The sequence below is a fragment of the Leiobunum rupestre genome, chromosome 2, assembly GCF_980474605.1.
Source record: "Leiobunum rupestre chromosome 2, qqLeiRupe1.1.hap1, whole genome shotgun sequence".
NCBI lineage: Eukaryota > Metazoa > Arthropoda > Arachnida > Opiliones > Sclerosomatidae > Leiobunum > Leiobunum rupestre.
Genome location: NC_143385.1, coordinates 42,380,266 through 42,407,341, shown reverse-complemented (window position 1 = coordinate 42,407,341; position 27,076 = coordinate 42,380,266). Strand labels below are relative to the sequence as shown.

The window sequence follows — 27,076 nt, the reverse complement described above, 5'->3', positions numbered from 1 at the left end:
GATTGAACAGATTGGATGCGGTTGGACGAATTGAACGGATTGGATGCGGTTGGATGGATTGGATGGATTAAACGGATTGGATGCGGTTGGACAAATTGAACGAATTAACCCAAGGCACCACCTTAGGCCCAAGTCATCGAGCGACTTTTAATACCTTTAAACAGGTGACGGGGTTATGATGCGTAGGAGGGTGGTGGCAAGCCCTTCATGCCACGCTGTTAGATTTTTCTCATCTTTATTCGTAAATTTATCTTTATAAATAATGATACATCGTTTGCTTTATTTTAATAAGTTTATTTAAGAAAAACGTTCTTGTGACTTTTTAATTTGTCTGTATCAGATGCTAGTTCTTAGACCCTACCTCGGAGAAGCTAGCGCCGTTACGCCACCTAGACTCGTTTCGGTCGCGAATAAACAAAATAAAGTCCAATTTTTATAAAAATCTGTTGCATTAAAAGATCAAAATTTTAACCAACTCTCAACCGAAACGTGTCTAGGTGGCGCTGCGGCGTCACGATCTCCCGAGATGGCGCCTATGATCTAGCATCTGCTTTTTTGAAGTTTCGCCTCGAGTTTTGTTAAAATGTTTAATTGTAGGCGACGCATTTGCTCTGTGTACTTGGAGGAAATGTAAAATGGTGTGAAATTATAACAATATTAGAATGTTATTCTTCATATACCTCTAATACGCGTAAATTATTACGCTAATTGGCTTCAAAACTCGAATAGCCTCTGCTAATATGCTACCTTTATAGTTATCGACGGCACCCAAAAGAGGGCGTAGTGATAGTTTCCGGTCGCGAATAACACGCAGTACTTATTAAATGTTATTGGGTTAGTTTTGAATTATAATTGTTACAAAACTATTTTGACGTTACTAAATTAAAGTAATGAATTATTTAAGAAATAATTTGATTTAAATAGTGACTTTAAGAAATTTAGTAAACTCAGTCCAGCCTGTGGTTGTGAAGCCACGACACCAATTTTATGGCGTAAATTTCAGAATAAAAATTAAAAATGTAATTAACTAATTATTGATTTTTAAAATGTTCGTTATGGCGACGGTTTTTGGAATCAGGAAATTTTGACGCAAAGTATAATTTTACAGGGTTGCCATGCATTTTCTAAACCTTAAAATGCATGGCAACCCGGTAAGGTATTCCAACGATTAGAAAACAGGGTTACCATACAGTCATTTTAAAGGTGAAATCAATCATTTAGAACGCAAATCTGATAAAATAGCGTTCGCTTCACCCTTTTCCACTTCTAAAAATCGCCGCTTGGAGGAAATAGGAATAGCTGCGCAATCATTGATTAAAATAACTTTATTTTAAATAAAATTATAATTATATTATCACATTATACCTATAATAAGTATAATTTTCATACCGCCTTTTTGGCTACAATATACCTATGTCCATTGTCAGAGTAGGGAAAAATACGAAAAAAAGAACGCGTTCCCTGTGACGATGACGTAATTCTCCCGCGAGGAGGCATTGTGCGAATCGAGCTCTGTGATTGGCTCCCCCCAAAACATCGTCCCGGGGACGCTATTGACTGGCATAGTAGAAAACGAGTCTCCCCAGGCCGAGAGAGAGAGAGAGAGAATCCCGCGAAATCGGTACGCCATTACGTCGGTTTCCTCAAAGCTGCGGTTGAGTCTGCTCGTAGCTCGCGAGTGTTTCAGACATACGTCAGTAGAGTTCCGCGTTTAATAACAACGGCTTATTAAGTCTTAATAGTTTCGCATCGCCCCGAAATCAAAGAGTCTATAATACAATGGTGATGGGACCAGTGCAGATGATGGCCGATAACGGTCCGTCGTTATTCCCGTTTTCGAGTCGGCTGCAGGCGGCGATGGTTCGTCCAGCCGCGGAGGGCCGTTTACGAGTCCGTCGTTGTCTCTTCGGGCCTCGGGTTCCGGGCGAAAGTCAGGATTTCGTTCGACGAGAGGCCCAAGCGCAAATGGAGAACGACTGTCGCAAATACAACTTCGATTTTCAGAACGAAAAACCGTTCGTTCCCGCCGAAAATCAGAATTTCGAATGGATCCAAGTTACGCCTAATACCACCACCACCACCAACGACAACGTCAACAAACCCGCTCAAGAAGAATCGTCAAAGGATTCTGTCGTGACTTCGAGCGGCGATTGCCTCAGTCGTCTTAAAGGGGAACAACAAGAAGACCTTAAATCGAACATTATCAATAGCGAGAATGCGCCTGAATCTTCCAAAATTAGGCGCGCTAACGGCAAATTCGTGCAAACAAAGTTATCCGGTAAGTCTTATCGTAATTTTGTAATTTCTTTAGAACGCTTTGGAAAACGTACGTATTATTGTCACGCGTTATTTGTATGACCTATTTTTCGTGGAAAGTACGAGAGAGATTTTGCAGTAGAAGTATCGCGCACGCTAGCCTGACTGGCTGCAATCGTAACGATGGGAGGCTTTTAAAGAGACGAAAACAAAATAGGCCTGTTTGGCGACCCTCCCTCTCCGCAAACCATCGCGTCTGATCCGGGTCTTATTTTAAAGCGATGCTTTTGAGCTCGACGTGTTTTTTTTGACGTGCCCGGCCTCATTCGTTCCGTGTTGTGATAAGTTTGCCTCTGTACAGACCCTGTTAGACCCTGGATTTTCTTTATCGATAAATACTAAAGTTACTACATTATGCAACAAAAGTGCATATTACGTTGCGATTCTAATGCAAATAAATAGGACAGGCTCGTGGGAAAACATACTAAAAGCCAATTTTGAAAACTTCTGAGTTAGTAGTAAATTTAAACTTGGGCTACGTTAAAGCTAGAGTTAGGACTTTTTTTTTAAACGGGTGACGACATGCGAATGGAGTTAGTCAGTAAATACGATTTACATTACCGTAAGAAATAATTATAATCAAACAAACTGAAGTATCCCAAATTAAATAAAATGGCGTAATTCGAGTTTACTAGGTTTTGAAATGAAATGATCAAATAATCCTAACAGTGTTGCCACAAATTTAGGGAAATTTGCAAATTTAAACATGGATCTTAAATGTCAGAAAATTTTCATTTATATAGAAAATAGTCTCTGAAATTGGCGAAAATAGTCTCCTGAATTGGCGAAAATAGTCTCCTGAATTGGCGAAAATAGTCTCCTGAATTGGCGAAAATAATCTCATAAATTGGCGAAAATAGTCTCCTGAATTGGCGAAAATAGTCTCCTGAATTGGCGAAAATAGACCCATAAATTGGCGAAAATGGACCAATAAATTGATGAAATATAGTATCATAAATTGGCGAAAATAGTCCCACTAATTAGCGAAAAAAGACTCACAAATCGGCCAAAGTAGTCCCACAAATTGGCGAAAATGAGCCAATAAATTAGATATGGCAAAAATCACCGAACAAAAACGGCTTTATTTCGGAATGGAAATCGCTGTTATGTCACCCAATTTCGACGACTCAACCCGTTGCGTACAAAGCAATATGGATGTCCTAATATCCGTTTTGATCTGGCACCGCTCCCATCCTGTTTACGAGATTAGAAAACGGTCCGCAAACTTTGTTATGAATTTGGGCGCGTGCCTCGAGGGGAAAAAGTGTCCGTGTTTTCAGAGAACCTCGCGACAACATTTCCAAACCGAGAGCAGAGAGCGATGCCAAATAAATATACACTTAAATTGTATAAATTATACCGTCGATAACGCGAAGATCTGCTTTTTTAAACCGCGCAGGAAGTCGCATGGGGGACTGGACACCCTTCCCTCCCCTCTCGGTCTAACCCACTCGGGCGCGTGCCAAAATATCAATCGTAAATTAACCCTAGCAACAACAATGAAGTATTGCCTAGCTCATGCTTTGCCGTACGTACAGGGTGCTTGGGGTATAACCCACGCTAATTGCGCGTCTAAGGTACGAAATTACTCCGAAATGTCTATTGGATATTGGGGCCCTACAGTGTGCACAATCAGGGGAGTGTTATTAGGGTCGACGTTGGTCGAAAATTACTAATTAACACGGTACCCTACATGGTTCAGTTTCAAGGTGGTGGTGTTATTAGGGTCGAATATGGTCGAAAGTGTCCAATTAATTTTAGGTCTACAGTCTTCAGTTCATTGGCGTGTTATTCGGGTCGAATATGGTCGAAAGGGTCCAATGAACTGAGGGGCAGTTCACTTAGATGATCAAGTTTGCACCATTGATCGATTAAATCATGATTTAAGATTAAGATGATTAAATGGCTTAAATGAAGTTAAATCACGATTAAATAGTGTGATTAAGCCGATTAAATCATGATTTAAGATTAAGCCAATTAAATCATGATTTAAGATTAAGCCGATGAAATGACTAAAATCACGATTAAGTCGAATTAGCGATTAAGCCGATTAAATCGAGTTAGTGATTAAGTCAATTAAATTACGATTAAGCTGAATAAATCGCGTGAAAATATTTTCCAAAAATCAGGATTAAGTTTATTAAATCGCTTTTAAAAGATTAGATCGTGATTAAAAATTATTATTAATTTAGTCACAAGTTAAACATTAAATCAAGATTAAAAGATTAGATCGTGATTAAAAATTATTATTAATTTAGTCACAAGTTAAACATTAAATCAAGATTAAAAGATTAGATCGTGATTAAAAATTTAATCGCGATGGGCTCCTACAATGTAAAATGCGCCCGAAATAATAACCTTTTAAAATAATTGATTTAAATTATAATTTAATTTTAATTATTTTTAAGTTCAATTATAGTTTAAGCCACCCTTATACGTTTTCCTGCCTATTACTGAAAAGACGCTTAAGCAAAATCTCGGTTAATTAGACCAAATATTACATTAAATGCTTTTAAAATCCAAATAATATCAATAATATATTCCCAACTTCTAAAACCAACGAATTAAGGTCGAACACTATCAAATGATCGAATCATCTTATTATTGAAATTAATTTGATCGAAAGTGAATGCTCGAAAATACAATTAGGGGAAACTAGTAAACCTGTAGTAGAACTAATTAAAAATTTTTTTCAAGTGATAACACAGTACTACGTGTAAATACACATTTCAAAACTATAATATAATTCGGCCGGAAACTGATATCGCCTAAGAAAAAACCTATCAATTATAACCTAACCAAAAGGGTAACAAAAAGATACTTTTAGTATAGTCGTCCAAACCACTAATCCCTTTAGCAGAATCTTCATCAGTGTAACTACACTTATTTTGTCCTAAAACAAAATTAAACAATACATTTTTAACTATTCGATCAACTGAAAATTCTATCAAATGCAACTCCTGCCAAGGTGTATTTGCATCCACGAATATGTGGCACACTTAGCATAAACACCCTGTGTGTGATAATCACTTACGTATGACCAAGGTCACCCGAGCAAACTCTTCCAAACTTAATTGCCTTTTCTTTCTGTTAGTCGTCATTTCAATATTCAATTTGGTCCAAGGCCCAATTATTCATGGCTTTTAGCCACTTTACCGACAATTGTGAGTTTACGGCCAATGTGAAGATTTAAAAAAATACTATTTGGAAACCAAATTTAATTTCGTTTGCTGTAAAATTATAATACTAGACATTACTTTTGTACATTAAAGTACAATAGGTGATTTAAATCGTATTGATTTAACTCAAGTTTTATTTTATTTTAAATTCATAAAATATAATAGTACAAAATAGTTAATCAAGCAAATTAAAATTAAAACAAATACAATTACAAGTAGTCATTAACGTACGTTAAAATGAATATAAATTTTTAATACCATGAACAAAAGAAATTAACAAATAGTAATTAAATTTTATTTTCCATTACTTATTTAAGCAATTAGCAGGCGTTAATTACTATTCAATATAATTCCTCCTAAATTATTTTGGTAAAAAATATCAACACTGAATTAATATTACTTTTTTAATTTTAATTAATAACGTGGTAAGAATAATATACAATAACAATGCATTTCACAGTTAACCCTAATTTAGTAAATTACCAGATATATTTTTCTTATGTTACTTAAAGGCAACCACCCGTCAAAAGAGTGTACAATACCTGTATTCAACGCTTTTTTAAATAAGGTAGGTACACGTGAACGTTGTGAGTCATCGTCAAATCTTTCTTTTTCCCTGCTGATTTATTCCGCGAAATTTTCCCCAAAGTTAAAACAACGTAACTCCGTTTTGAACGCAAAATAATCTATCTTTAACACCTAATACGGATTATTTATACTCTAATTTAGTAATTTGATAATAACCGGTATTTTAAAATTATGTTCATTACTTAAAAAATCTCGATGATATTGTTTTTTTGGTTTGTGTTTAAAGGGAATATGAACTAAATGAAAAGATCGTCCGTTAACACGCGCTAGTTGATCTAGCAGATTGCAGGGCTTCCAGAGTATCTATAATACTTATAAAACCTATATTTTCAAATTGTTTTTATTTTTTCCATATTTTTCGAAAAAATATCAAAAAATAATTTCTTCTTATATACTAATGTTTTAGAAATAAATATTATAAATTTAAGTTTTAAAGTATTTTACTTTTATTACACGGGTTTTTATGTGGAATATAATCATATTTTTCAAGATAATTCAGAGGTTCAATAATTCCTATAAAATCCTATATTTTCAAAAATGTCCCATAACATCCTATATTTGTAGCAAAATCCTATGATTTCGATATTTTGCCCATTTTAAATCCCGCAACTCAGTGAAATTGCTAAATTTAGCTATAGAATAATTTCCAATACAAATTAAGTCTAGTCTATACTTTGGTTATTGTTAACATGGTTATCTACTAGTATATTTTTGTGATAAAATGGTTAAATGTTTAAAATTTTTAAGTGAAAATCAAAGATATATTTCACTAAATATAGATTTTGTCTATAAATACATAAAGTTAATAAATGAAATAGCAAATATAGTCCTATAAAATCCTATATTTTTAGAAATATAATCCTATAAAATCCTATAATTTTGGTCCTATATTTTTAGAAATATAATCCTAAAAAAACCTATAATTTTGGTCCTAAATTTTTAGAAATATGGGCCCGGAGAGCTTTTTGCATATAACAGGGTTGCCACACGTCAGGGAATTTAAAAAAGGGCCAAAAAGTCAGGGAAATGCCAGGCAATTTTAAGAATTGGTAAAAATTCTGGGAAAAGTTAGGGAATTCAATTTTACCGTGGCACTTTTTGAAGGTAATTTAACTCTAGATCTATGACAAATTCTACGATTATCATTTATTTCCTTGAATGTTTGGCTACTTTTTTCAACGTTGCAATAACATTTTTACTAGAAATATAAGTGCATCTAAATTTATTAACTTCTGATAAAAGTAAAATATAAAAAAAACATTTTGGCCTTTAAAAGTTAAATGGTCAGGGAATTTGAATCTGAAAATTTTGTGGCAACCCTGTATAAATTCCTATTTTTTCTGTGTTAAGTTCCTATAATTCCGATAATTTAAGAAAAATAATCGCTGGGAGCTCTGAACGAGATAAATCGTGATTTTGGTAGTTGCCTCGTTTTGATATCGGCTGGCCTGTATTATCGTAGCCACGCCTAGCAGGTTTATTTTGGTGTCTTCAATGTACGCCAAAGGGAGATTTTCTTAGACTAGCCCGAACATGCCCAAAAACGGCTCGCAGTGTTCTTGAGGAGCCTCCACTCTTGCCTAACATTTGTCTGAAGATAAAACTAGAGATTCTCAGCCGAGTTTAGGCTTGTTTCACCCCCTCCCACCCTTTGGCTTGTAATCGTTCGAATACAAGCGAGTTCTTGGTAATTTCCTTTCCACTTCGCTGGGGAGAGCTTAGTCATTTATTGCCTTGTTTGTTATTATTATAACCTGTCCATTATAAATCATAGGGCGGTGAGTAACTGCCTGCATTTGAATTTGACTAGACTTTTTTGGAGAGATTTTACGCGGTTGCTTGATTTAAATCTAGTGATTATTTTTAAAAAATCATTGATTTAAATCAAGTGGTTCTTTTTAAAAAATCATTGATTTAAATCAAGTGATTCTTTTAAAAAAAATCATTGATATAGTCAAGTGGTTCTTTTTTTTAAATCATTCAAATCACCATTTATACTTCAATGTATTTATGCAAATGTATGTATTTTACAATGCTAATTCAGAGCCAACTCCAATAATTTTAGTTTTAGTTAATTAAATTTTAGTTAACATATCAGCTGCACTCAAATCATTATTGAATTTCTCAACAAACACAAGCGTAAAACCCTAAATTCAATATCCAAAAAGCTATAAAAAGTGTATTTTAAAAATAGATTTATTTAATTGAAATTGGATTTTAGTTGATTTTTTTGGTTTTATCTAGAGTGGTATGCCTACTTTGTCTTAACTAATTATTTAATGATTAATTAATTGCAATAAAAAATAGATTTATCTGAATTGGCTACATAGCCTATTTTTGTAAAATAAGTATAAACATTGGTTTAAATCAATTATTTATTAAATAACTTGATTTACCCTGCTGAAGATTGTCTCATTGTAATGTTGACTGGTAATATTTCAAATGCAAAATATTTCTTCAATTTCCTATTATATAGGTAACTGCAATAAGTTTTTAGGAATAAATATATTTAAATCATTGACATGTGTAATATAGTTCATTTTAAAAAATAATTATAACGAAAATAAACGGTTATTAAATTTAATGAAATTAAATAAGAATCGTAGTTCAGATTATTGTAATTTCGAGAAATTGATAAATTAAAGGAATTGAATGTTAAGATATTATTAAGGATAAAATTAATCCATTTTAATTAATGATGGATAAATTAGGAAATATCGATAAAGAATCCTTACATTTTCTAAATTAACATAATTTCCTGTTAATTAAAATATAGCTGTATTATTTCATCATCTAACTATTTACTATATCCTTAATTTTCCCAGGAAATATCAAAATCAAAGGTCTTTGTATTTTTATCTGGGCAATTTCCTCAATTCCTGTAAAAATATCCGAATCGGAAGCAATCTGCAGTTTTCAATTGCGGCCTACTTCATAATAAAGGCCGGTTGAATAAAACACACATTTTTAGACGTTATTGAACATTTCTGTGTCAAAATTATTTTGCGGAAATGATTATATTTTGGTATTCGTCCATGAAATTTTTTTACACTCGTCGTGTGTTCGGAGATAGTTGCTTTACCAAAATTTGCAGAAGAGCACGTGGGTCAGAGCAAAATTTTTAAAAAGTAACATTTAGCGTACGCAAGTTTTACTATTTCTGCAAATAAAAATTTGAAAACGCCTTATTTTTATTTCATATTTATTTCATTTATGCCCATCGCGTATCCTACTATACCGCAAACGGAAAATGATGTTAGAAAACGTTAATTTTCGAAAATTAATATCTCGGCGTATTTTCATTTCCGCGAAATGATTTTGACACGGAAATGTTTAATATCGTCATAAGTCGCAAGTGTATAATATTGTACCATAAGTGTGACACTTCCAATTCTTCACATGCCAAAGTTTTACTGAGAGCTATTCACAAGACAGACTGCATTACGGGCTTCGTCGCGGTTTTGCGTGCGGTTACTAACGCGTCTCACGTAGCCTTTGACAGCGCCTCGCTAGGGGGAGATTTTCTTCTTGTGATGACGTCACTCCGTTACTAGCTCTCAGTAAAATATTCCCCAAAGTTACAAACTTATGTAACAATATTATAAACTTATGGTATCGTCTAAAGGATCCAAAAAAAAATAATAAAAATTGGACGTGCGTTTTTCTGTTGGTATTTTGCCTAAAGGCCAATACACGCCTCACGAAAAATAATTGACGAAAGATCTATGGCTCTCTCATCTAGGCTTAACATTTTGCCTTGAGACAAAACAACAATTTCTATTAAAACCAAATACGAGAGAACCTAGTGGCCAAAATAGTCGAACTAGATTACCAGAAATTGAAGAAAATTCCCATACACTGGTCTTTATAATAACGTAAGCAATAATTCAATCGAAGGTCATCCAAATTTATAAATCCTTGGTAGTTTTTTCTGAGATTCTAGACTGAGATATCCCAATTTCCCCCCAAAACTAATATATGCCCAATAGTTTAATTGAGTAATATTGGTTCGACAACAACATGGTTAATCTTATCGAGCGAAATCGTCTGTCTGGTGGGATGGGCAAAGACCTCTTTCGATACCGGCTTTTCGACGCAAAAACGCGCCCGAACAGGTGAAAAATCCGAAGAAAGTCTCGATTGGAAGTGGAACGCGGGGTGGAAAAAGCGCGGGAAAATATCCGGATCACGCGTTTGGTTGCCAACAGAGACTGTTGGGGGGAGGGAAGGGGGTGAGTCTTTTCGCAGCGCGCGCTTGTGCGTCATCAAGTTATCGACGCACTCTACGTAGATGGAGGCTTTTGCTTTTTCAATTATCTCGCCTTAATTTCCGGCTTTGGTTTTGCTATTTTTAACGCGGTCTTATGTCGATTTAAATTTAAATAATTTTTAGCGATGCGTTGGAATAGCAGCAGGGTTGCCTGATTTTCTTTATCGTTGATTTAAATCGCCTACTATTTATGAAAATAGTACAAAAGCAATGCCAATTCAAAGCAAATTAAAGTTAAAGTAGTAATTAAATATAATTAAGATTAATGTCAATTAATCTATATTCCAAGAAAAAGTTACGTTGTTTTTTTTAAATTGATATATTAGATTTAAATTGCATTTTTATTGATTTATTAAAATTTCAATCTGGGTCAATATTGTGAAATTGGATCGTGACGTCACTTCCTTCTCTTAAAGTATATATCTATTGAAGTGAATTTAATTGATGCTTCCAATTTAGGCACATGTTCAGGAGAAATTTGATGCGGGAATAATTAATGTTTTGAAATTTAAAATGTTAATATTTGGTTGTTGGAATTTAAGAGAAAATATAAGCCTTGATTTAAAAAATTCTTACTGTTTTACTATGATTTTCACAATTAGTTCATTTAGAAAAGAAATTATAAACTCTTTTTATTTCAAATGATTTTTACATTTAATTTAAAATAAATAAATTAAAATAAAATAAATAAATCACGAATAACATTTTAAATATTTAATTTAGCGTAAATTAAATTAAAATAATTGAAAGCAAACCAAATTACATCATTTATTTAAGTCAGCCATTTCAAACCTATTGTTTTATTTTAATTTTAGTTAATTTTAGAATATTTAAATTCATCTGACACTATTGAAGTCAAATGCGGACAATTTTCAATTATTAGCGATAAAATGAGCGGTTTCAATATTATTAAACTTCTTTCATATTCAAGTTTTTTTTTACAACCCAGTATTTATCCTTGGAATTTTAAGGCAAATAATTGTCTGTGCATTTCTGATTGCGATGAATTCTGAGTTCTTGTTTATCTGAAGATGCGTCTCTTTATCGATATTCGATGTACAACACAGTATAGGCTATGAAACTTTGGAAATACATAAAGATAAACATTTTACCCGCTGCCCTAGAAATGTCGAAATCTGCTCTTAAAGTTGCCAAGATAATCTCGCAACGTAATAAACTAATAATGCTCCTAAAATAAATAGAAGTGCTAAAAGTTATCAGATAACCATTATCCCTCGTTGTAATCCTTTTGAATTTAGTTCTACATTTACTGTGTTACTTAGAGTAACATTATATATTTAATTTTAATAAAATGGCAATAAAAATCAGTACATATGACTGAAATTAAATTCTGGAAGATACCTGAAATAAAGAGTAAATTTATTCAAAATATATAGAGCAAATGTATCAGATCAAAATATTGCAATCAAACAATAGTGAGCAAAATATTGCATTCATGCATTAGACAGCCAATTACTGCATTCAGGCATTAGACAGCCAATTATTACATTCAGGGTATAGAGAGCCAAATATTGCATTCGGGCAATAGACAGCAAAGTATTGCATTCAGTCAATAGACAGCAAAGTATTGCATTCAGTCAATAGACAGTAAATTATTGCATTCAGGCATTAGACAGCCAATTATTGCATTCAGCATGATTCAGGAAATAGAACAAATTTTTGCATTCAGCATAATTCAGGCAACAGAGAGCAAATTATTGCTTTCAGCACAATTCAGGCAAAAGAGAGCAAATGTATGATTTAAATATATAATGATCAAATGATTGCTTATGAAAATCAAATGAATAATTCAAACATTAAAGTGCAAATGAATGAAATCAAAGTATAAAAGAACAAATCCCGGATTTAATAATCGCATCCGTTTTCTTTTGACCTTTTTCAGACTTCTGCCGTCTGTGCAAGAGAGGGTAAATAAAAAGTCCAATTAGTACTTCTAATTACAATCCCGAATAACACGCGAGCCTTAGCAGACGTGAATAATACCAAGAACTATCTTGCCATTTTTTTGTGGTTTCCACGGCTGGCGCTATCCCGGAAGTAATCCAAACACTTCTAATTTGAATGCCTATTTCCAAGCACGCGAGGTCGTAGCACTACCGCTGTCTTTGGATATGAATTCCTTCCCTCCCCCCGCCGCTGCATTCCCCGAACGCCGAACGAAAACAAATTCACGTTTTCTTTCTCGGAAAGAACGCGTTGTTGGCGCGAATTCAAGCTGTTGCGAAATCCGCCATCGAAATATCTTCTCATACATTCCTCGGGTACTTGATTTATTGTAACAGAATCTTTCGACGCGATTCAATTCCGGAAGACCTTGGCATTCATTTTCGTCATTGGCCTTGTACCGCTTCAGTGTATCTTTTCGACGAAACGTGATAATCTTTTCTTTTTGCGCGTTTAGCAGTGTTCGTACAGACCTGCCAATATCGGGGAATTAAAATTGACGACAGAAAAGTCAGGAAAATATTAGTTCAATTAATTTTTTGAATTCGGAAAAATATTCTAGAAATTCCACCCTTTTTTTAAATAAAAAGTTCGGAAATTTATGACGGTTCAAAACGTTTGCCTTAAAGAGTACAAATTTAGATCATTAAGTTCTTCTCTTTATTAAAAATATGACATAATTACTTAAGTCAATTAAGTTGAAGTGTCAATTATGAAATGGTAACCCTAAAACTCTTCGTGAAATGATGGTTTAAGTTAGCAATGACGCTTGGGAGATTTTGCGACATGATAAGATAAAACCATAGTTTTTATTTTGTTTATTTTGCACGTGGTAAAACTGGGAAATATCAGTGGGGAAAACTGGGAAATATCAGTGGGGAAAACTGGGAAATATCAGTGGCGAAAACTGGGAAATATCAGGGGGGAAACTGGGAAGTATCAGGGGGGAAAACTGGGAAGTATCAGGGGGGAAAACTGGGAAGTATCAGGGGGGAAACTGGGAAGTATCAGTGGGGAAAACTGGGAAATATCAGGGGGGAAACTGGGAAGTATCAGGGGGGAAAACTGGGAAGTATCAGTGGGGAAAACTGGGAAGTATCAGGGGGGAAACTGGGAAGTATCAGTGGGGAAAACTGGGAAGTATCAGGGGGGAAACTGGGAAATATCAGTGGCGAAAACTGGGAAATATCAGGGGGGAAACTGGGAAGTATCAGGGGGGAAAACTGGGAAGTATCAGTGGGGAAAACTGGGAAATCGGTTTCCAATAAACTCCTGTATACATTCTTTTACTCATGGGTGTCTTTCTCTTTGTGATATTTGGTAGATTTCATGAAGTCCAGGAAGCGGAATCCGTCGGCCAGCACGAGCGGCGCGTCCAAATACGCCAGCGAGGCTTCCACGACAACTCCCGGTGTCTTTTCCGCGTCATGCAGCGCCTCGCCTCCAGTCAAGGTCAGGAGGACATCGACCACTTTCTAATCGCGGAAGGTGGCCTTCCTTTCGTGCTTCGCTGACTGCCTATCAGGTAATTACTCTCTTTCCTTATAAGTAGCTATCCATTCTGAGTGGCAAACTTATCTGCACGGCTCTTATCAAATCATTTATTCGGGGGTGATAATGCACGACTTGATTTAGACAGTCCACTTCGAATAAAAGGCTTGAGAAGTATTCAATTGAGGTCTCAGTTGATACAGAAATCGAGATTTTGCTAGGAATAAAAATCGATTTCTTAGTTGCTACAAAAGTATCTTTGTATCGAAAAATCAAAATCGTATTTGGTACAAAATCTAGATCTAAGTTGGCAGAAAATCTAGATTTAAGTTGGCACAAAATCTAAATTTAAGATGGTAGAAAAATCTAAATCCAAGTTCGCAGTAAATCTAGATCTAAGTTGGCAGAAAAATCTAGATCTAAGTTGGCAGTAAATTAAGTTCTAAGTTGGCAGAAAATTGAGTATTAAGTGGGAACCAAAATGCAGGGTGTGTTCATAGAAGAAGTCATTACAGAAACTTCGACACATTAGCATAAACTGGAACCGTTTGCGTGTTAAGACGCGTGGCTTCCAAATCTGTTTCCATAAATCATCGGCAGGCGGCGCCACTCTAACCCGTTATAAAACTCAAAAGAAGCAGGCACCTCATTAAAGCGAAGATACTGGAACTCGGGGTTCGTATCAGACGCAAATTAATTTCTGGGGAACGTCTCTGGCCAGCCTGGCATCTGTTGTTTCGAAGGCTTCACGTTTTCTTGCTAACTGCCGCCTTTCTGCGAAAGGGAAATTCTGACGTATAAACAAATAGACAGGTTTAAGCCATTGAGTTGGGAATAAATAGAGGTACAACTAAATCTGGCTGGCGCGGGACCAATTTCTTTCAATAAGGAAACTTTATCAACTTTATCGTTCTACCGTGGCGTCATCTGTCTCTAGTGGTGGCCACTATATGGCAATTGAATTTTTGCGCGAATCTGATGCGAAATTGAAATGTATGATTTCTCCTAACAAACAAACCTTTGAAGTTGTTTAAAAATAATTTTATTCTGTCAACACGATCCTTTTTAACTCAAGTTACGGTGAGTTAGCTAATAATTATTTATTTTTAAACATACAACTTTACAAAATATAGATGGCGCTACCGCCTAATTATAAAGATGAATTTCGTACAGTCTTCTCAGAACAGGTCCCGCGTAACCATGGCAACCGAAATCGTAATTGTAATTCTAGCAGTATTATTCCCAATTCAATGGTTTAAGCCGCCTCGTCGAAAGCGCGTTTGAATGTAGACATAGGGTCTGTGGCTAAAGTATGCTTGGCGAGGATTATTGGCAAATCCTAGACCAACATTATAACATGCTTTTGCAACAGGCTCTTCCAACGAGTATAAAAAAGTAGGCTTTTTGTTTGGCGCAATTGATTCGATACTTTTCCCCGGGTAATCTTGGCCGTGCGTAAACTCTGGCCTGGTAATTGTAATGTATGAATCAGGCATTCCTCCGACGTTGGCAACCATCAATCCGCGTCAGTGCATTTAGTCGCTGTTTGATGGGACAAATAAATCTTCCCTCGCGATCCGCTTCGAGCCAACGGAATTGGCCCCTCTTCCTTCGTCAAAACCCCCGCCCTCGCATCAATCGCAACTTCATTTGAACCCTGAGGCCCCCTACTACCCTTAACTCCGCTTTGGCACTGACTATAGCAGTAATTTGGACGTATATTATCAGGGTAGTCGATTTTTTATATTATGATAAATCTATTTGCTTTGAATTGTTATTTAAATTTATTTGATTTCGTTGATTTTTAAATATCTTTGGGCAAGGTTACCACACGTCAAGGAAAAGTCGGGGATTTTAAAAATAGACCTAAAAAGTCAAGGAATTTTAAGAACTTGTAAAAAGTCAGGGAATTCAATGTTATCTGAAGGTAATTTTCACTCTAAATCTCTGACCAATTCTGTTCCTTGAAAGTTTTGCTAATTTTTTTCGCGTTGCCATAATCTTTGTTTTGAAATATCACTTTTAAATTTTGATAAAAGTACAACATCAAGTTAAAAATGGTCTAATTTTGTCTTTAAAAAATCCCTTCAGGGAATTTGAATCTAAAAATATTGCTGCAACCCTGTTGGTCCTTCTTTTCCTGATAATTTGTTTAATAATAAGAGCGCATTAATCCCCTTAATTGCATTTAATCAATTTATTTTATTTGGGTCTAAATTGGCATTGCTACAGAAGTTATTCTTGCAAATTTAACCGGGCTATTAGCAGATTTAAATCAATCACTTTTAGATCACAATAAACGTTTTGCGTTTAATTACTGTACTTATGTAAGTAATGAGTACTTGTGGTAGAAGTATTTATTAGAGAAGACAACTTCACGCCTTTGACGTCAATAAAGTATTTCCCACGTGGCGATGACCAGAGCTGCCAGTTGGGTTCTTGTACAGCTCTTTTTATGTCTGCTTGCGGGGGAAAATGAATAGACGCTTAAATAAAACCTGTTCAGCGATTTGCCTAGAAGTAGTAATACAGAGAGTCAGGACATACTTGTAAAAACGTTACATTTTCAAGCACGTGGTGCTTAATATTTCAACATAGAAGGGCTCGTTCAATTTCGCACGCGCCTCCTCAAAGAAAAAATGCACTCGAGCTTTAGCCTTACAAATAAAACTAACATAAATAAATGACTATTTTATTCAGCGACTCGCGCATGCGCGTAGGGGCAGTAAAGAAGAAGAGATCGGCATTTATTTAAGCGCCAATTGGGCTGTTGGGCTGGTTTTAATGAATGAATTAATGGCTTTAAAAGTCGTTTGATGACTTGGGCCTAAGGTGGTGCCTTGAGTATTAGCCTAGCTGATTATTATTATTATTATTATTATTATTATTATACGCTTTAAAGCACTCCGTCGTATATTACTCTCAATATATGAATTCTCTTTATAAAGAAATTCTAATCTTAGGGGAGGGGGGGAAATATTTCGAATGATAAAATATAAAATTTCCCATGACACTTAAAACTGTTGAGAAAGTGCAAACAACAATAATTTGAAAAGCGCGTTTTTGAAAAATAAACTCTCGCCCAATTGGGCTAGAATTTGGGATTTTTTTTTATAAAATATGGCCTATTTTAAATAAGGCTCCTTTGAAGAGCTGTTGGGCTCCATCAAATTAATGGATTCCTTTGTTCCAATACCAAATCGAGACGCTGTCCATATTCGTCTCAGGGCAGCGCGTCGTTGGGTTCCCATTCCTTCGTCGCAAATCCCGTTTCTGGGGCCCATCTCGGTGTTATTGAACTTGGTTCCAGCAATTACTCCGGTAATTACCGTAGCGTGTAACCTAAAAAATACGGTTCATTTTAATAGTAAGGCCTCCCTTTCAGCGTATACACCCGGGATCCGGCACCCTGAGAATGTTCGTCTTTTAAGCGTACCGCGAATGGCTTTACGTTTTAAAGGGACATTCCTTCGGTTGGACGCGGGATGGTGTTACCGGAAGACGACTTTTAACTGGTACGAACCGTCTCTGAGGATACGTTACGCATTATATAACGAAGGAAATATCGTTCGCATGGCCGCGGGTACCATATACGCATGGCCGTGGCTCTGTGAGAACGGCGCAGGCGACGTGCTCTATGAGTTTTAGGGGGACAGGAGGAATTCTCGCCAAAATCCGTATCGCTTTGGTTTTCCGAAATCGCGTCCTGGTTCCGGTAAAGCGCTCATGCCGAAATATTCGCTTTTGTCTCCGCCTCCCACGCCACCCAAAAAACGGACTTTAGAACTTTCGCCGAAGCCCTCGTCATTGTGATCTTACCTTTTATGTTGGCTTGTTTTTTCTGCGGCGGTTAAGCGTGAGAAAAGGAGTTCTTGGATTGGGCACCGTGTCCCCGGTTGATCTCGACGGGCAGTCCATCCCCAATACGCGTAATCCGTCGTAACGCACCGACATAGTGACGTTTTGATTCTTTACCAGGGCCACCTAGGAGCAACAAACACAAGGAGTACGCGGCTAGCCTTTAAACACGCTAACGCAGTGTTGTGTACAAATTTCATTGAACGAGCCTTTACGCTGAACGTTTTACGGGCGGGGGGATGACAATTTTCGAATTTTCCCCTTCCGACGGCAGCAGGCTTTAAAGCGTCTAACCAATGAAAAATGTACTCAATAAAATGCACCACTTTTGACGGATTGTGTATTCCTTGTGTGGGGTGCTGTGTTTGTTGCTCATAGGTCGCTTTTTGTATTCAAAAGCCGAGGAATTTCATTTTTCTTGCAGCTTTTACTGAAATATAGCTTAAAAATTGCCCGATTTTGGCTCATAAATGTCAGGGAAAATTTCAGGAAAAATCTGAGGCCTTAGGCACTGTGCCTAGTGGTAAAATCGGACCACACATATATTTTTATAATTAAAACTATATCAGTTCAGGAAAATCAGTAGAAATTGATGATTAGTTCCATTGACGTTCTGGAAATTTTTAAACCTTGCAATACGCTTTTATGTTAAAAAGTAACCTTTAATCTAAACTGTTTGTAAGAAACACTGTTAAAATAGACGGTTAAATAATGACCAAAACGGATTTTAGAACAATTCCACTACAAAGCAAATCTCATCAAACTAAACTATAAAATAGTAATTAAATTTAGTTAATATTCAATTTTAAATTTCTTTATTGCTCATATGATCAATAAATTGAAAAAGGTCCGATTTGATTTTGATTATGAAGTGTCAACCCTGAAACGAAAGTTCGTTACGGCGACATTGTCATCCGTGGCTGGCTTTTGCAAGAAGTCGAGTATGTAGGCGAGCAGCAGGTGCGATACTATCTCGAATATTATTTCGCATCCGCGGAACACGAGAGGGCGGGTGCGTACAGGGGACTTCAAAGTCGTTCCGGGCCTGGAACGGCGAAAAAAGACTCTTCGAGGCTCGCTCCAGAAAGTGGCATCCGCCCTGTGTACATCCGCTGGTGGCGGCGGACATGCCTCGATAATTCCACGCAGCCCACTTAGTCCTCCTCCACTTTCCCCGTTCCGAGTTCTTTTGGCGTTAATTTCAACGCCCAGTTCCCAGCACTGCCCCCTCCCGACCGTGTGCCTTACGCGCAATGGCCCCCTCCCGCCCGGGATCTCCGAAATCCGATTTCTGTCCATTCCTCAACCAAGGATGTAATATCAAATAATAGAAATTCAAACGCCCAAAAAAACACGAGCTTTTTTTCGGCGGTGTGTGCATTGTTGACCTTCGACTGAAGTTTCTGTTCAGTCATCCTTGAAATAATTTCACCGACCACTGACTTGATGTGGGTCGTTTGTTTTAATGTGTGTATGGCAATCCTTTAAATGGAGGGAAACCTCTGAAGTACAAAGGGTTGGATATCTACGTCCGGTTGCACTCGTGGTACTAGGCGGCCAAAGTATTATATTCAGATTTCTTTACGTACCCTTTGGTTAATATCAGTATTCCAAAAATAGAACCACTGGTAAATATGATACATATATTAAATAATGGTAAATATAATAAATATGGTAAATAATGGTTAGTATAGTAAATAATGGTTAATATAGTTAGTATAGTAAATAATTGTTAATATAGTTAGTATAGTAAATAATGGTTAATATAGTTAGTATAGTAAATAATGGTTAATATAGTTAGTATAGTAAATAATGGTTAATATAGTTAGTATAGTAAATAATGGTTAATATAGTTAGTATAGTAAATAATGGTTAATATAGTATAGTAAATAATGGTTAATATAATAAATAATGGTAAATATGATAATGGACAAAAAAGGAATATATCAAATTAATATCTTAATTATTTTAATTAGTCTACAAGTCGGTTCTAAATCGCAAAGGTTTTATCTCGACAAATGTACGTTTCTGTTTTAAATAGTGTAATTAATTACCACATTATTTACCACTTTTTCAATACCACTTTGGGAACCTCGATAATATTTGTAAATTTTTGAATTATTGGCAGTACGACTAAAAATAAAGGTTTCACTCGAGCTCAGTATCGTAAACTTAATTTGAAAATAATCTTCATTACATTTAATTACTAATTAAAACTAAATTTAGTTTGACATTGTAGCTTGAAACCTGGAATTCCTGTAAAATTCAGAAGATTTTAATATGGGTCTAAAAGTCATGGAATAATCATGGAATTTTAAAATTTCAGGAAATTTAATTTCTTTTAAATGGTAAAACTAACCCTATGCATTAAAACTAATAAAAACGAAAAACCACTGCTGCATGATTGCAGGGCCCCGATTTTTCCTATAATTTCTATAAAATCCTATATTTTAAAAATGTCCCGTAACATCCTATATTTTAAGCAAAATCCCCAAAAAGTCCTATAAAATCCTATAATTTTGATATTTTGATTGTAAATTTAATTTTGATGGCAAATAGGAAACCTGTACTAAATTATAGGGTTAAAATGGTAAAATGTTTTAGGGAATATGAATTTGAAAAAAACTATGGCAACTTTGGCCACTGATTTAAATGATATTAGAGAAGCAAGTATCAGTCGTAGTTGAATAAAGTGCGACTACGGTAACCTTGGTAACAGGAACTATTTTTGTAATTTATCCTCGGAGCAATTAGCGACTATTCTCGTCCATTCCGTAACGCGCCGTTGAGAGAAAATCCTCGTTGGCCAAATCCGTGTGAGTAATATCCGCGTTTGTATCCGTTCTACATTGGATGGTGCGAGATTGTCTACCCCTCCCAAACCAGAGACTTGACTTTCTGTCTCCGTTGAAGGCGTCGCGAATCGTCGAGCGTGACTCACCTTTTTGAAACGCCGCGTTGACTAACACGCTGCTCTACATCTTCTCCGCTACGATTTCGTTATTGCCAATCTTTTCCACTATCTTTCGTTCTCTGACCATTATTTGTAGGCTCAGGGTTGCGACGATCCCTTGAATTTGAAATTAGGCGAAGAACAATATTGGTGGAAAATGTTTAAAATTTTGACAGGGTTGCCACACGTCAGGGAAGACAGGAAAAAGTCAGGGAATTTCAAATTGGGCCTAAAAAGTCAGGGAATTTTAAGAATTTGTAAAGATTCAGGGAAAAGTCAGGGAATTCAATTTTATCGTGGCACTTTTTGAAGGTAAATTTACTCTAGATCTATGACGAATTCTATGATTATCATTTATTTCCTTGAAAGTTTGGCTAATTTTCTCAACATTGCAATAAACCTTTTAGATTTATTAACTTCTGATAAAAGCAAAATATAATATACAAATTTTGGCCTTAAATAGTCAGGGAAAATCTCTTAAAATAGCCAGGGCAAAACAGGGAATTTGACTCTCAAAATTTTGTGGCAACCCTGGTAGAATTTAACGAGGGTGTAGTCACTCAAGTACTCAGGTGTACAAATCATAGGTAATCACGGGAATTCACTTAAAACAATCACCGGAAATCACCCAAACATTATGAGCAATCTCCTATTATTTTACCTAGGAATACGAAAATCAGTAATGAGGTGTACAAAATATTTACGAGTGACTGAGTCGCCCGCTCGGAATTTAATTTTGGTTGCAAAACATTTACCAGGGTTAGTACACGACCTGGAAAACCTGGAAAAGTCAGGGAATTTGAAAATGTTTCCAAAAGGTCAGGGAAAAGTCAGGGAATTGGAAAATGATTCCCAATGGTCAGGGAATAGTCAGGGAAATTTAAAATGGTCCGAAATAGTAAGGGAATTTTAAAATGACCCCAAAAATAAATACGGAAAATAAATTTTTTAAAAATGTTTTAAAAATACATAATTAACATTCTTCAAGATTTTACCTCAAAACATAAATTTATTCTACAAAAATGGTCAGGGAAATTTGGAAATTTAGTCAGGGAAAACCTGGAAATGTCAGGGAATTTTATTCCGGAAATTTTGTACGAACCCTGTTTACAAAATACAGTTTAAAAATCGACAAATTTTGGTTTAAAGAAAACGTTATTTAATTTTGGTTGCAATTGTAAAATATTGGTGAAAAAAGTTCATAGAAATTATCCTATATTTTCCCTTATTTGGCAAATCCCACTACAAATTTATTTTTCTCTTTTGAGCTTTTTATGTTCTACTTAATTAAGTGCGGATAAGATAGGAGCAACAAACACAAGGAGAACACACTAACGCAGTGTTGTGTACAAATTTCATTGGACGAGTCTTTACGCTGCACGTTTTACGGAAAGGGGGAAGACAATTTCCGAATTTTCCCCTTCCGACGTCAGCAGGCGCTAAAGCGTCTAACCAATGAAAAATGTACCCAAGAAAATGGGCGACTTTTGACGGTTTGCGTTCTCCTTGTGTGAGGTGCTGTGTTTGTTGCTCCTAGGTGTAAGTAACATAATACCAATACGGCTTAAATGCTAATATTCCCTGACACTCTCGCCTATTTGAGACGCGTGTCGGCTCGCAGTCTCGAGCGAAGAGATGATTCAGTGACTCACGAGCTGATAATGCCCGCCAAACCACAGGCAGACTTAATTTCACTCACGTAACCATAAATACAGTCACAAGGTGGTGCAATTTGAATACATACCTTACGAAATCCTTAATAAATATGAGACATGCACCTTCGCAGGTTCAAACCGCGGATGTGGACACCGCGTACTACTTTCAGGGTTGATTTTTTTAAAGGTTTTATGACGGTTTTTCTAGACCATTAATAATTTGAATGCAGCGGTAATGTAAACTTAAACTTTAATTAATCTTTTATAAATTTATTTTTTAAATAAATGAAATTGAGTTTGCTCGGAATGAGGACTAAATCATCCTTTGTTTTTATTTGACGTTGCTACAGAATTTACGTAAATACATTGACTTATAAACGGTGATTTATATCCATGATTTTTTTAATAAATCCTATTAAGTCGCTTGATTTAACTAACTGATTCAAGTCAGTTTGATGTAAATGAGACAACACTGATTTATTTTCCCAACCAAATAAAATTTTAGCATTACACTGTGTAGGAAAAGGTTCTAATTAGTAAATCTATTAAGCTTTTTAATTGTTTTCTTCTAAAAAGCATTTTGAAAAATCAGCGTGAGCCTGCGAATGTTTCGAGCGCATAACATTAGCTGGGTAGGTTTGATGGGTACTTCTCTCATAATAAATATATTATATACTTCTGATATTAGTTTATTTCCGCTTGCTTCTAACCTCCCTTCCACTCACTACAAGCAATCCTGTTATTCCTATAACCTTTCCTATTTTCTCCCGCAATCTCTTTAAATGTCGTACGAAGTCCTATAAGTTTGAGTTAGTACAGGCTTCCGTATTGTCTATGCACGTATCTGCAAACATCCCAATTGAAAACTCGCCCTCTATCGTTAGCCGACTGAATTGAATTTTAGCTTCTCTATTGTGAAAAATTACAATGGAATAAAAATATTGTTCAGAAATTATCTTAAAAAATTACTTTAAAATAGTTAAAATTAAATATACTTAAAATTAAATATTAAATATACTTAAAATTAAATATTAACTATACTTAAAATTAAATATTAAATATACTTAAAATTAAATATTAAATATACTTAAAATTAAATATTAAATATACTTAAAATTAAATATTAAATATACTTAAAATTAAATATTAAATATACTTAAAATTAAATATTAAATATACTTAAAATTAAATATTAAATATACTTAAAATTAAATATACTTAAAATTAAATTAACTTTACTTAAAATTAAATTAAAAATTTACTTAAAATTAAATTAAAACTTTACTTAAAATTAAATTTTACTTAAAATTAAATTTAAACTTAAAATTAAATTAAAACTTAAAATTAAATTAAAACTTAAAATTAAATTAAAACTTAAAAATAAATTAAAATTTAAAATTAAATTAAAACTTAAAATTAAATTACAACTTAAAATTAAATTAAAACTGAACTTAAAATTAAAATGCATTCTGAAGGGTTATATTTTTATATATAATGTAGAAGCTCTTATTTTTCGTACAAAAAATTATAATTTTTGGTCTTGGCTTCATGCCATGTGGAACGTTGCAGAAAGTGACAGTTCTCTTAATAAATGTGTACAATAATAAGTAGATAAAATGTTGTACGCGTAACAGATAAAACGCATGGTTTCCACAAGTACTTGAAAAACCTGGAATTTCTGTAAAAGTCTGGGAATTTGAAAATTGGTCTAAAATTCAGGGAATTTTAAAAAATTAGTCTAAAATCACGGTACTCTCGGGGATTATAATTGAAGTCGGGGAATTTGAATCTGAAAAAATAAATGTGGCCACCCTGTAAACGCCCAATCCTGTTATTGTCGAGTTTAATCCGATAAAAATCGAGTGTTGTCAATATCAGTTTCTCGTGATTAATTCTTCCTGATCCCCACATTCTCAGCGACGCACTTCAGCCAGCCCACTGAATGATTCCTCCACCATTGTTCCAAATGACTCTCCCTCTCGAATTCGTGGGCTGTCAGCTTTAATTGTTTCGTTTGGAGTGTTTCCCCGCTGCGGGGCGCTGGTTTCGTCTTCAAGTGCCTTTCTGCTATTAAGGAGGAAGTCTTTCTAAACAATAGTTTCTTGGGAGCCATTGTCTTTCTCGTTATCTGCGCTTTCTCTTAAACACGATACATTTTTTGAAATTGCTTTCGGTCTTCTCGACTTCCCGAAAGTCAAAAAATCAAAACAAAAAATAATGTATGATTTATGATAATGTACGGTTTTAATTACTACCGCAAATGTAATCCAAAATATTAAAATGTCTGGGGCAGTTCATGTCAGCTTGGTATGACTAAATCATCATTAAATTTTATTAAAATCTAATCCGTAGCTTTATTTCTATTAAGTCTTAAATATTATTCAATCATGATTTAAATAGAATCTGTAGGTTGGGTTTTATAAAGCTTAAATATTAAATCATGATTAAAATCAAATTTGTAGCTTTGGTACTATAAAGAATAAAAATGATTAAATTTGCAGGGCTTCCGATATATTTCCTATTTTTTTTTCATATAATTGAACTTTCTTTTTTTCTCCTATAATTTCATTAAATTTTCTATAATACCAAGAATGTATTTATTTATACCTAGGGAGAATATCTATGTCGAGACGGTTTTTAGCCTTTCTTTCAATCCACCCGTTGGTCCCCCCAGTACGCTCCTCCGCTTAAAATAAAACGAATAGTCCCGGTATTTCATTGGCGGCTTAAAATTTACGTCACCTAACGCGATGGTAATCAAACGCCGGTGACGTTTTGTCTCCCCCCCCCCGCGCGAGACGGGGGAAAGGCGTTCAACGTGCCCGGCGATTGTTGCAACATAATCATTCTTCCTAAATATAAATAAATACATTCTTGATACCCTATATTTTAACTCAAAAGTCTGAAGAAATAAAAATATCTGATATTTTAGCCTTATAAGTCTTTAGAACGTCCTAGTTCTTAAAGATTCTTGTTTCCAACCCTTTTCTCTGATCATTTTCGACTTTTTTCGGTTATCAACTTCATTTTGACAACCGGTGTCTCTATTATTTCCCCCCCCCCCCATTTTCTTCCTATATTTCACTGATAAATTTCCTACAATTCCTCTAAAGAATTTAAAAATATTCCGTGCTCACCCTGAATTTGTCATCTTTATTATTAGGATACCCCGCAACAGAGTGCATGATCTGCCCCTGGATTTAGTCTCGATAGTCACATATTTCCTGTTTGGCCGTTACTTTTCTGATCATCTCGTCAGAAGATTTCAAAATTATTTATTTAATTATTATCAAGCCTAAAGTACAACTGTTTAGTAGTAACCCGGCCACCTGAATTAATGGCTTCAAAAGTAGCTTGATGACTTGGGCCTAAGGTGGTGCCAAGGGTATTAGCCTAGCTGATTATTATTATTATTTGAATTATTATATTTAAATATTATTGAAAGCAGGTAGAACCGCTCACTAATTTATGAGCTTCGTCTTTCAATGACACGGAAACGAAACACCAAATGAGTCATGGCTTCGATGGTCGCTCTCGTCAGTTATCGATGTCTCTTGGTGGTTATCGCTTTTAATGCTTCGCACGGGTGGTCCACCGACTGCAGTCTCAGCGACCCATAGCCCAGCCTTCGAAGGCATTCGGATGTCGTTCGTCACTCGACGCCATATTGTATACGGTTTCTACTGAATCTACTCTAGTAACAGACCCGTAGTCTTGAAGCCACACCACACAGGGCTGATACTTAGTCACTTTTTTTTTAAATCGGTTACTAAAAGTCACTTTTGTTTTCAATTTGATAGGTTTTCTCTACAAAAATATTTTTCAGAGTGAAATTTCATAAGGAACGTTACTAATTATCTAGCAAATCTTTTTAATTTAACTCAAATATAACAGAACTAAATTTTTAAAGAGGATATTTTCCCTTCAAGGTCGATTATCTTATTTCTAGCCCTATAATTTAATTACTATTATGTTTCAGAAAATATAAAAAAACACTACTTTTAAGAAAAAGAAAGTTACTATTGCAAATGCTGTGACTATTTAGTCACTTTTTTGTCACTATTTGCACTAAAATTCAGGCTAACTCCGAGTATCAGCACTGCACCACAAAGACAGGTGGCAAATAATGGTGTGCATATATATATATTAAAATCCCGAACAATTTAAATTTTTTTTGGCTATTTTAGTCAAATTTTATTCCTTGTTTTCGGTTTGTAACGAAATAGCAGTTTCTTATTGGTCTTTCATAAAAATTCAAATTTCACTATCTGGGTCGACATTTTATATCATGACATGTATATCACTAGGGTTGCCACGGTACCTGGAAAAATCAGGAAATTTTAAAAATTAGTCTATAAAGTATTGAAATGTCAGATAATTTAATTTCGGTTGCAAATAGAAAACTTTTACTAAAATATAGGTAAAAAATACCAAATCTTGGCCCTAAATAAATCAGGGAAAACCTCCGGAGATGGTCAGGGAAAACATGGAAAAGTCGGGGAATTTGACGAAATTGTGTCCGATTTCAATGGTTTTCTTAAGTGATTAACTTCGATTTGTAGACCCGAGTACTTAAGTGAGTAGTCATCCTGCCTAAGTAGACATAAAAACCTTCTTGAAGACATCCAAAGTCTGGAGGGGCTTTCTTTGGAACCGTGTCTCTCTGGAAGAAGCGGAAGACGGGGGTGCACTGTCCACTTCCGGTGTCTTCGCTGCCGCAGCTGCCACAGCCCGACTTTCTCTCGTGAACCGACCAAATTGAGTTTATTTTTGAAACAACAAGAAACCAGATGAAACTTCG

The 27,076-nt window shown here is 35.1% G+C and overlaps 1 protein-coding gene across 1 annotated transcript in view; it reads left to right on the top strand.

Moving 5' to 3' along the window:
• The first annotated feature begins 1,581 nt into the window (after positions 1 to 1,581).
• The window catches only part of LOC149957552 (uncharacterized), a 33,755-nt gene continuing 8,260 nt past the window's right edge, over positions 1,582 to 27,076 (top strand). Inside the window, exons 1-2 of the mRNA XM_090164833.1 lie at positions 1,582 to 2,278; positions 13,643 to 13,843. Of these exons, the coding sequence (XP_090020959.1) occupies positions 1,780 to 2,278; positions 13,643 to 13,797 (654 nt within the window). The 5' untranslated portion in view covers positions 1,582 to 1,779 and the 3' untranslated portion in view covers positions 13,798 to 13,843. The remainder of the gene's footprint in view (positions 2,279 to 13,642; positions 13,844 to 27,076) is intronic.